General features: G+C 40.6%; 1 protein-coding gene across 2 annotated transcripts in view; it reads right to left on the bottom strand.

Annotated features, from left to right (window-relative positions):
• The window catches only part of LOC134538846 (bestrophin homolog 22-like), a 125,389-nt gene that overhangs the window by 23,526 nt on the left and 89,761 nt on the right, over positions 1–12,102 (bottom strand). For both annotated transcript variants that reach the window (XM_063380391.1, XM_063380392.1), the window contains one exon: positions 9,389–9,572. In XM_063380391.1, coding sequence (XP_063236461.1) covers positions 9,389–9,572 — 184 coding nt within the window. The remainder of the gene's footprint in view (positions 1–9,388; positions 9,573–12,102) is intronic.

Below are 12,102 nucleotides of genomic sequence, written 5' to 3'. Positions count from 1 at the left end.
TAGGGTTCAATTCATCATTTGTGGGTTTTTTTTTTTTTTCGTTCTCTTAGTCCATTTTTCCTTGTTTTTCTTTGTTTGTTGACCATATTCCTGTTATGGATTATTATGTGGCGTATATATCATGTTGACAACAGAAATTTTTGCTTAATTTGTGCTTTAAGTCTTTTGGTTTTTTGTAGTTTTCTTCTACAGACATACATGTGCTTAGCAATGGCGTATGTCCAAAGCTTACATCAAGTCAAGGAAAAGTACCTTGCCGAAAACACTGAGAGAAACTGAACGACGTTCATAAGTAGTACTTCAGCCGACATTACAGCACAAAAGCACATTCGGTACTGAACGACCAATGTTCAGGAACCAAAATTTTTGGTTCACGAGAGATCGTCTTGCGCCAGTGTAGCCACCCTCACAAACTTCCATTGGTTCGAATGCATTAGCTATCTTTATTCGTCGCTAGAGATTGCTAGAGATAGCTTTATCACTATGTCGTCCATCAAGATCGCAGAGGCCTTTGATGTATTTTTTTTTTTAAGTTGAACATGATCAGACGAAAGATTATATATCAAGAGGGAAGTTTAGTGATGTATTGACGTGAGTACACAACGATGAGTAGAATGGCGAATCTACACATTATCTTATCACGTTAGCTGGTGAGGAAATCCAGGCGGCCTCATCTGGCAACCTGTCTGGCAAGCTGTCAACACCCCCATGATTACGGATTGTCACGTGGTTATAATTTTACTGGCACGCAAAGCAGTCACGGACCCAAAAGGGCGCAGGGAGTGGGGTGGGTGGGCGGTTTATTAGAGACTCATTAAGAAGTTCCTTCATAATTAGGCTTTGTGTTAGTTCAAGTTCCTGCATATAATATTTTTAAGTTAAAATAATTTTCAATTATAACAACACGACACATATTTTTGACTGTTTGGTAGGGTTTTAACGTCGCACGGCTATGGACCGAGTGTTAATACGAAGGGACTTACAAAATTATATTGAGTTCCGAACAATCGGTGCTTTTAAAGTTTGAGTCACGTCAGGGTTTTGGAATCGAACCCGCTACCCTTGTCAACGGAAACTAAGGATTCAACACACACACATGAAATGTTATTAGCGCCAGACTTGTGTGTGGCATACACACATAGGTTAAGTTACATGCATATATTTTCATGTGACAAAATGGTGATATGGACTGATTGCTATCATCTGTTCGCAGAGCAATCAGTTGCGCATGATTGTATCATCAGATCAGTCTAAATATGCTGACAACAGTGACTTGTCCGTTTGTTTACAGATAGTTAAATATTCCAACAACTGAGCAATTTATTCAAAATTTTCAAATATGGATACATAATTGGTAGGAATTTTTATTTTTTGAAGTGACAACGTCTAATAAATCGATGAACGCCGACTGCACGCACGAAAAAGTGTCCCGTTACGCACATTGTACCGTTTCGCTGTGTCCTGTTACGCTCATTTTAAATTGCTCTTTGCTAACCTGAACCTCCTAGCATTGCGACCGAGTCCGTGGCGTAATTCTGTTTTCATGCATTCCAATGTAACATTTTCATTGCTCTTTGCTAACCCGTTCATCCTAGCATTGCTGCAGAGTCCGTGGCGCGAATATTTTTCTTCCACTCGATTGGAACAACCATCGAATTGACTTTTTCGAGGCACATTAAACTTGAAACACTCCCATTCGTTTCCTACTTTTCCTATCATCGTCCTATCCTTAACAGAATAACACACATTGGAAGAAGTTAAATAGCAAACATGTATAAAAGTTATAGTTAAAATAATCTCTTCGTTAAAGTAATAAACATATTTGAATTAATGAGTGCAAATAAAAGTAAATTTATCAATTAAATTGTATATTTCATTTCACTCCTTTGTATCCATACAAAATAGTGATAATTCAATAAAAATTATTCAATTTTATTCATAAAAGTACGCAATCATTTCATCAATGTTTTGTTATGACGTTGTCTCGTTAAACTATCGTCCGTAAACCGACTTTACAGACAACCAATTATTATTATTTTTTTAGATTATTTGTTAAAAAGTTTGACATACTATATGCAAAATTATCACACGTGTAAATGTTTTCACCTTATTTATACCGTTCTCACTGCAGATCGTAAGCTAATGACAGCCTCGTGCTTAGAATGAAAGATTCGGCCTATACCATATGCCTTCAGTCGAAGAGATGAAAGTAGTCCTTGCGCCCAAGGTGCACGGTTCGTAAAGCATTCGCCACACCGACGTTAAACTACTTGTTCTCCAATCCGACGATCAGAAATGTCGTGTTTCACAACCAGTGGTGGACACAATATATTTTTTTGGGGGGGGGGGGGGGGGTGAAGGATTTGAAAATAGAAAAATTTATCTAATTATAATTAGTGTGTTAAGAAAAACTTACGTCAACGACAATGGGTTCCCACCGTTACATTATCAATCTCAACATTAGTCCTGCATCACCAAAGTAACGAATAACATACTCTGATAAATACACCTTAAATTTACATGACCCCGGTGATCTTCGAAAATTTACGAATACTTAATTCACTTTCTACAAAAATGAATATTGTCTTCACCGAAATTTAGCAATTTTTTTTTTTCATTCGGGTGGGGAGAGAGCGCGATATATCCCTTCAACTTATCCTCTCCCCCCTTTTTTTTTTGCATCCGCCACTTGTCGTGGTAAACGCAGGTGGTCCATTGTTGAGGATGTCTCGTAGTAAGTACTTTGTATGTCCCAGATTCAGTTAAGCAAGCATATGGTATTTAGTGACTAGTGCATTAAAAAAAAATTGGTTGTCTGTGAAGTCGGTTAACGGACGATAGTTTAAGGTGACAACGTCATAACAAAACATTGATGAAATGATTGCGTACTTTTATGAATAAAATTGAATAATTATTATTGAATTATCACTATTTTGTATGGATACAAAGAAGGAGTGAAATGAAATATACAATTTAATTGATAAATTTTCTTTTATTTGCACTCATTAATTCAAATATGTTTACTACTTTAACGAAGAGATTATTTTAACTATAACTTTTATACATGTTTGCTATTTAACTTCTTCCAATCTGTGTTATTCTGTTAAGTATAGGACGATGATAGGAAAAGTAGGAAACGAATGGGAGTGTTTCAAGTTTAATGTGCCTCGAAAAAGTCGAATCGATGGTTGTTCAAATCGAGTGGAAGAGAGATAGATGCGGCGCAAGCGTACAATTAGCGTAACAGGATAATAAGCGTAACGGGACAATGAGTCATCCTTTTTCGTGCGTGCATCCGGCGTTCATCGATTTATTAGACGTAGTCACGTCAAAAAACTTAACAGAAACGAGAATTTATAATCTAAACTGAGTACCAGCTACGTCCGTGAAACTGTTGGCAATGGCAGTACATTTACGCACTTTTCAACGAAGAAATCATCGCAAATAATAACTAAAAAAAGAGTTTTCCGTAGTTTCAGCTAGCTGGTTATAACAGTCCGAAAGATGCTGGAAAAATAGGTGTTTGGGAGTATTGCAGTGTCGAACCGTAGGCTAGTTACTTCTTTCACTCCTAATTTCGATACTTCAGTAAATATCGCCCTAACACTGGGTTTTAATACACGTTTATGGTCCAAAATAACATCTGCACATTAAAATATGCTAATATAAACATCTAGCACAATAGGGATTTTACCCAAGCTTCACATGTAGGTACATCAAACAGTCTTAGAACAATATTCTAGGGAAGAAGTTTTGATTGTTAGCTCAAAAGTTATTTAATTGAAAAAAAAAAAAAGCCGGCTACTGACCGGCTGTCAAGCTGCGCTGATGAACGTCTGTAATTGTACCAAACTCACAATTATACCGTATATGTGTGAAAAGTTCTGGTTTTAATGACAAAAATCATTGGGGAATTATAACAATTCATGTAAAAATGCTATTTAATAGGCGTGTTGACAGTTAATTGGTCCTTAGAGCACATTTTATCTGTTCTGAACCAGAATGATAAATAGAGTTTAAGTGTCATAGCAACGACTTAAGATCATCGACACGCTTATCTGGATTCAGAGATCTGTGTTGTATTAATGAAGAAAACAATGCACGTAGAAAAAAGACGCGTGTTTTTGCTGTGGGCTCTCCATATTTTTATTTATTTAAAATACAAAATGGTTCATAGGTTGAAAATATACGAATATACCTTGATATTTTAACTTTGTATACAACACACTGCTAATATTATTTTTGAATGTATGAAATACGTTTTTTCGAGATAATACTGAGTATTTATTATGAAAATTGGCACATAATTTTATATTTTAATTATGCTTTATTCAAGCTTAATTATTTTTCAAATCACGGAGAAGATAATCTAATATTTTACAAATTTAACTTGATTTTGTTGGATCATAGTTAGTTGGATCATACTTCTCATGTGCGCAGTCAATACTGGAAAGTCATTCAGGGAATAACTATCGGAAGTGCTTGGTGAACACAAAGCAGAAATGCCCGAGTTAAGAATCTGAGCCCAGTAATACTGCGAACACTAGAGTTTGTAGAGATTCAGCTGTTTTCATGCAAATTAATACATTTACAAACATCTATGTAATTTTACATGGATATTTTTTGTTCCATTTACAAAAAAAGATTTTTTACAGTGCAGCGCTTGCAGAGAGAGAGATAAAGAGAGAAATAAGAGAAAGTGAGATAAAGAGAGAGAAGGAGAGAGAATGAGAAAGAGAAAAGAAGAAAGAGAGAGAAGGAGAGAGAATGAGAAAGAGAAAAGAAGAAAGAGAGAGAAGAATGAAGAAGGAAGAAAGAGGAAGAGAAAAAGAAAAAGAGAGAGAATGAGAGAGAATGAGAGAGGAGAGAAAGAAAGACAGAAGGAGAGCGGAGATGGAAGGGGAGAGAGAAGGAGAGGTGAGAAAGATAGAGAAGAATAAAGAGATAGTGAAATAGAGGTATTCTCCGTTCACTCTTACCTGAGTTTTGGAATAAACAAAGCCTCTTGTAAACAAACATTTTCATTGGCTGCCGGCGGCCGCGCACATTATTCGTGCGCAAGAAATAGTCCCTTGGTTACGTACCATTTGTAAGTATTTCACACTGCCTTTTTTATAACAATTAATGTTATATAGCATTATAGCGTTTCACCATTAATATCCAATACAGTTTAATGTATCAGCAAGTATTTACTTAAAATTATGTTAGCAGACGCCGTGTGTACAGTGTACTGTACAGTTGATGCCTGGCGCAACAGTTGTATTTCGGATTCGCGCGCGCACGGTTTGCAATGGCTGACGCCGGACCGAGTTTTGTAAGGCACAGAACGGGAAAGCCTTTGAAAAGTGCACAGAAAACTATTGTTTTGAATGTTTTTAAAACATTTTCAGACAAATATCCGGATTGTCGTGTGAATGATATCGCCAGTTTAACTGCGGAATTCACGGGTGTTTCGAAGAGCAGTGTGCTTCGTGCAAGGAAAGAGTTACAGGACACTGGGACATTAACAACTCCCGGGAAGAAAAGGAAACGTGAGTATCCTGTTATCAAAACTTGTGATGATTTTGTGAAGACGGCTATTAGGCGTAAAGTGCATAGTTTTTTCTTCGAAAATGAACCTCCTACGCTGAACAAAGTGCTACGGTGTGTTAACGACGACCCTGAACTTCCTAATTTCAGACGAACAACATTTTATAAACTGTTAAAACATATCGGTTTTCAGTACGTAAAGAGAAGCAAAACAAATGTCATAATTGATAGGGACGACATTTCACTATGGCGAAGGAATTATTTAAGCAAAATCCGTGGTTACCGACAACAAGGACGCAAGATATACTATTTAGATGAAACGTGGGTGAATGAAGGGCATGCTACAAACAAGTCTTGGAGAGATTCTACAGTTAAGAAGAAGAGAGAAGCTTTTCTCTCAGGACTGTCTACAGGACTAAAAAATCCAACAGGTAAGGGGCAGCGCCTTATATTGCTTCATATTGGTAGCGACAGTGGTTTTGTGGAAAACGGTGAGTTAATTTTTCAGTCAAAGAAATCCGGCGATTATCATGAAGAGATGAATGGTGACGTTTTCCGGGATTGGTTTGAAAAAACATTGCCAAAATTATAACAGAACAGTGTTGTTGTTATGGACAATGCTTCATATCACAGTGTAAAGTGTGATCGTGTGCCAAATCATTAGTGGAGAAAACAAAATATTATCGAGTGGTTACAGTCAAAAAATATATCCTTCAGTGCAACGTCTGTGAAAGTGGAGTTGCTGAATTTAGTTCAGACAGTACATTCATCTTTTACTGCATATGTGATTGACAACATCGCCGAGAAAGCGGGGCACACTGTACTTAGGCTACCGCCGTATCATTGCAACTTGAATTCAATCGAACTCGTGTGGAGTCAGATTAAAGGTTACGTGGCACGTAATAACAGAACGTTCAAGCTAAGCGAAGTACGTGATTTGGTAGCCACAGCTTTGTCTCAGATTACTCCAGAGAAGTGGAACGACTGTATTCGGCACGTAATGAAAGAAGAGGAAAGAATGTGGGAATTGGAGTGTATCAGTGATATTGTCGTTGACAGTGTTATAGTTCCTCTCGGTGACAGTGACGACAGTTGTGACGAAGATAGTGGTGGTAGGTCTGATTCAAGTCTGGAAGGGATAGCACCACTGCCAGATAGTGATTAGGTGAGTACCAAATCGTAACACTATCATATTGTTGTCTTACATTACGGTGATATTTTATCGATCATTCAAAAAATAAATATTGTTTGCTTTTGTGTCCGGAATGGTAACGGCACTATTTTCCTGTTATATTACTTCTCCGTTATTTTATTAGCACCGACTGTACTTAAGTGTGTGTGTTGCAACTAGTTCTTGGCGCGCAAGATGAATTCAGCCTATCTCTTGCTGACGTGGCGCAGTGATACGACGGTGTTTGTTTATTTCAAAACTCAGCTAAGAGTGAACGGAGAATAGTGAAAGAAAGAGAGAAGGCGAGAGAAAGAGAAGGCGAGAGAAAGAGAAATAAAGAGAGAGAAAGGGAGAGAAAGAGATAGAAAGATAGAGAAAGAGATAGAAAGAGAGAGAGAGAGAAAGAGAGAGAAAAAGAGATAGAAAGAGAGAGAAAAAGAGAGAAAGAGAGAGAAAGAGGAAGAGAAAGGAAGAGAAAGAGGGAGATGGAGAGGAAGAGAGAGGGAAAGAGAGAGGAGAGGAGAGAAAGAGAGTGATGGAGAGAGAGAAAGAGAGGATAGAGGAGAGAAGAGAGAAAGAGAGAGAGAGGAAGAGAAAGGAAGTGAAAGAGGGAGATGGAGAGGAAGAGAGAGGGAAAGAGAGAGGAGAGGAGAGAAAGAGAGTGATTGAGAGAGAGAAAGAGAGGATAGAAGAGAGAAAGAGAGAGAGAGAGGAAGAGAAAGGAAGAGAAAGAGGGAGATGGAGAGAGAGAGAAAGAGAGGATAGAGGAGAGAAGAGAGAAAGAGAGAGAGAGAGGCGGGTCTCACCCAAGGAGCATGTAAGAAGATCTGGAGTGGACATGTGTAGGGCGAGAGCGAAGCCAGCCGGTTGCGAAGAAGGGTTGAAAAGAAAGAGGAGGAGAGCGTATTTCTACTGCAAACGCAGCCCCAGCCCACTTGTCCTTGAGGTTTGAGTGGCGCTGGTGTGCGGCTACAATGGTGATTTCCTGTAGCGCATATGGCTGTACAAATCGATGGAATTCCAAGCCGGATGGCGTTGCTTTTCACATGTATTAAAGATTTTTTTTTTTCATTTGTTAACTAAATTAATTCCCAAAACTTTTGAAGCATCAGAAAAAAGTGGCAAATGTTTTAAACAGAAGTAACTAATCTTCGAACTTTTCGAAAAACCTAAGAAAACTATTTAACAAAGAGAAGTAGTTTCAGTTGTATAATTCATTACTTTTTTCATAGATTTCCAAAACGTGACGATCAACGACAGATCTGGGAAAAAGCGACAAAGCGGAAAAATTGGACTGCGTCTCCGAACCATGCATTGTGTACAGTGCATTTTGAAGACAAATGGGTCTTAAGAAGCGAAAATCTAACTCGATTAAAGGATGATATGGTGTTCGGTATATTAAGGTTTCCCTCAAAGGAACGGTTTCACAATGCTTTTAAGATATTAGATAAATCCCAACATAAGTTTAAAACATTTCTCTTAAGAGTGTGCTTCGTAGCATTAAAAGACGTGCCTTAATTATTTTGCAAATTTATCATTGTTATGGTGACGATGTCAAGGGTTTTCGTATTTTTTTTTAGAAATATAGTACAGTATGTATTAGCAACTACGTTAAGAACTGTTATTTTATTCACACAGAGAAAAGAAATACAAAATGCTAAAATTTGGCGTCTGTCTTTTTATATCCTATATAGGCTTGTTATTATATGTGTGTTGTAACATGTATAAAAATGTTAAATATATTCAACAATATTTGGTAATTATATATATTTAAAAACTTTTATGTACGCTACTTGAAACTACGTGAAAGGTTTTCAGTCTATAAAGGCCTATTCTATGATTTTTTATAATTATTAATTCTTATGCAAACAATTAATAAAATTGAAAGTTTCTTACATTGTCAGTATATGCATAGCATTACAGTTATTACAAACAATTCTCTACCAGTGTTAAGCTAAGGTTTGCATGTTACGTTGGTTGAGTAAGTAGACTGGAACATGAACATGATATTGAAAAGACTTCTAACTTCTACTAATACACGTATATTACAAGAGATTTGTAATAGATTAAATGAAGTAAGTAAGAATTCGTTTTTTATAAACGTTGTGTATGAAATTATAAAATTTGAGAAGTATAATAACAAAAAGAAGTGCGTTACGAAGACATATGTCGGTAGTGTTACCCACTGAAACATTATTCCCACTTCAACTCTCTGTAAAAATAAAAGTATTGGGTTGAATGCGTCTAGAGTGGTATATAAATAAAATTTGAAGCTTCTTCCTAATTTCATTCGCAGGTGTCCCCCACCTATAGTTGCAAACAAAAATTTTTCCTCGATGTTGAAATTTACTCTGCGTATTCACAAAAAATTTTGGCAGTAAATAGGTATTTAATTTTTAAAAATGAAAGTATTCATGTTTAGAAAAAAATATTAAAGCGGTGTGGGGAAGAATGTTTACAGATAATCCAGTAAAATTTTCAGTTTGATTGTTTTGATAGTTTCGGAGCTGTTGCGAGTTTAGTTTGGAGGATTTTTCCGCCGCGCGAGACAAGTTTGGCTCGTTTTCGTTTTCTTCCAGCGTAGGAAGCAGGGAACAAACGCCGATACCCGGCTTCACCTCGCATCCTTTGCTGGCCTTCCCTTGTCCTCTCCAGATGTATTACTGTATATTAGCTCCATGGTCTCACCCAGGTCCTTGCCGCTCTCGACGCGCCGGAACAGCTTGGACAGCATGTTGAACACTGAGTTCTTCCTCTCGGGCGGAGGACCGGAGCTGCTGCTGGCGTTGATGGAGCCGGTGGAGCCGGCGGGCTTGCCCTTCAGGATCCTCATGGGGTGCGTCTCCCGGCGGCTCGCCCCCGAGTCGTCGTCCTGCACACACACCCTCCACGGCTGCACGTGCATCCCTCAAGTGCTGCCCAAGACTGCTCCGGGTTCGCCGAAATGTCAAATTGACCACAACACCGACAGCTAGAAAACTGCTGTGTACCACAACGCCAAATTACCACAACGCCGAAATACACTAATGCCGAAAAATGTCATTGCAGGACTGCCACAAAGGTTAGGTTAGGTTAGACTAGGTTAGGTTATATTATGCTAGGTTAGGTTATATTACGCTAGGTTAGGTTAGGTTAGGTTGGGTTGGGTTGGGTTGGGTTGGGTTGGGTTGGGTTGGGTTGGGTTGGGTTGGGTTGGGTTGGGTTGGGTTAGGTTAGGTTAGGCAAGGATAGGCTAGGTTAAGTTAGGTTAGGTTATATTACGTTAGGTTAGGTTAGGTTATATTATGCTAGGTTAGGTTAGGTTACCTTTGGTTAGGTTTGGTTAGGTTTGATTGTGGTATTTCGGCTTTAAGTTACATTTAAGAAAAACACACAAATTCATTCATGGTTATTTCGACGTTGTGGTATACAGCTGTTTTCTAGCTGTCGGCGTTGTGGTCAATTTTGACATTCGGCGTTGTGGTACAGTCGGCGTTGTGGTCAATTTTGACATTCGGCGTAATGGTATTTCGGCGTTGTGGTAACGACCCGGCTGCTACATGCCTTTGCCGTCAGAGCTTAAGGACGTGCCACCCATTTCAGGTCATGGCTTTCATATTCACAGTAATTACAGATCAGCTTGTAGATATTTTAAATGGCGTAACTTTCACAAAATAAAATAAATATATACATCGCAAACTTTTTACCTAATCAGCTTCCAAAGCTATATATTTTTTTTAACGATTTTGGACCGCATAAAAAAAAGAGAAACAACTGGAAAAAAGGACTGAAACTTTTGTTGGTTTTAAATGTAATGCTACCGGCTACTTCAAAAAAATGGTCAGAATTTCTTTCAGAGGATTACGGAAGGCCAAGCATCTCACACGATGCAGAACCCTGGAGGTCCTTCGACGAGGGCAAGCAAGGAGAGGCAGGGCTGTCACAGTCCAATGAGTGAGAAGTAGCTTGGCTTCCGGGTCGTAGACGCGTCCTTGGCGAATACTTCACCGGCGTTTTCGGTCCACATTTCAGTCCGCCATCATCAGGGAGCAGTTAGTTACCACTCGAGTAGGTAACTGCTTCCTGATGATGGAAACCTGCAGTGTCGACCCGAAACGTCGGTAAATTATTCGTCGAGGACGCGACTACAGTTAGTTACCCCTTGAGTAGATAACTGCTCCCTGACGATGGCAACCTACAATGTCGACCGAAACGTCGGTAAATTATTCGCCGACGACGTGGCTGCGACTAAGAGGCCAAGCTGCTTCAGACGATGGCCGTGAAAGCCTGCGAACATTCTTGATGGGTGAGGAAGACCACAAGTACACGGGACAGACAGCTCACCTCGATGGGTGAGAAAGACCACCAGTACACGGGACAGCCAGCTCACCTCGATGGGTGAGGAAGACCACCAGTACACGGGACAGCCAGCTCACCTCGATGGGTGAGGAAGACCACCCGTACACGGGACAGCCAGCTCACCTCGATGGGTGAGGAAGACCACCGGTACTCGGGAAAGCCAGCTCACCTCGATGGGTGAGGAAGACCACCAGTACACGGGACAGCCAGCTCACCTCGATGGGTGAGGAAGACCACCAGTACAAGGAACAGTCAGCTCACCTCGATGGGTGTGGTAGGCTACCAGTACACTGGACAGTCAGCTCACCTCGATGGGTGAGGTAGGCCACCAGTACACGGGACAGTCAGCTCACCTCGATGGGTGAGGAAGACCACCAGTGCACGGGACAGCCAGCTCACCTCGATGGGTGAGGAAGACCACCAGGACACGGGACAGTCAGCTCACCTCGATGGGTGAGGAAGACCACCAGTACACGGGACAGCCAGCTCACCTCGATGGGTGAGGTAGGCTACCAGTACACGGGACAGCCAGCTCACCTCGATGGGCGAGGAAGACCACCGTTGGGCGAGAAAGACCACCAGTACACAGGACAGCCAGCTCACCTCAATGGGTGAGGAAGGCCACCAGTACACGGGACAGTCAGCTCACCTCGATGGGTGAGGTAGGCCACCAGTACACGGGACAGTCAGCTCCCTCGATGGGTGAGGAAACCACCAGTACACGGGACAGCCAGCTCACCTCGATGGGTGAGGAAGACCACCAGTACAAGGAACAGTCAGCTCACCTCGATGGGTGAGGTAGGCCACCAGTACACGGGACAGTCAGCTCACCTCGATGGGTTAGGAAGACCACCAGTACACGGGACAGTCAGCTCACCTCGATGGGTGAGGTAGGCCACCAGTACACGGGACAGTCAGCTCACCTCGATGGGTGAGGAAGACCACCAGTACACAGGACAGCCAGCTGACCTCGATGGGTGAGGAAGACCACCAGGACACGGGACAGCCAGCTCACCTCGATGGGCAAGGAAGACCACCAGGTCACGGGACAGCCAGCTCACCTC

Source organism: Bacillus rossius, chromosome 14 (genome assembly GCF_032445375.1).
Source record: "Bacillus rossius redtenbacheri isolate Brsri chromosome 14, Brsri_v3, whole genome shotgun sequence".
NCBI lineage: Eukaryota > Metazoa > Arthropoda > Insecta > Phasmatodea > Bacillidae > Bacillus > Bacillus rossius.
The sequence above is the reverse complement of the archived record's forward strand: the minus strand, read 5'-3'. Positions and strand labels throughout refer to the sequence as shown.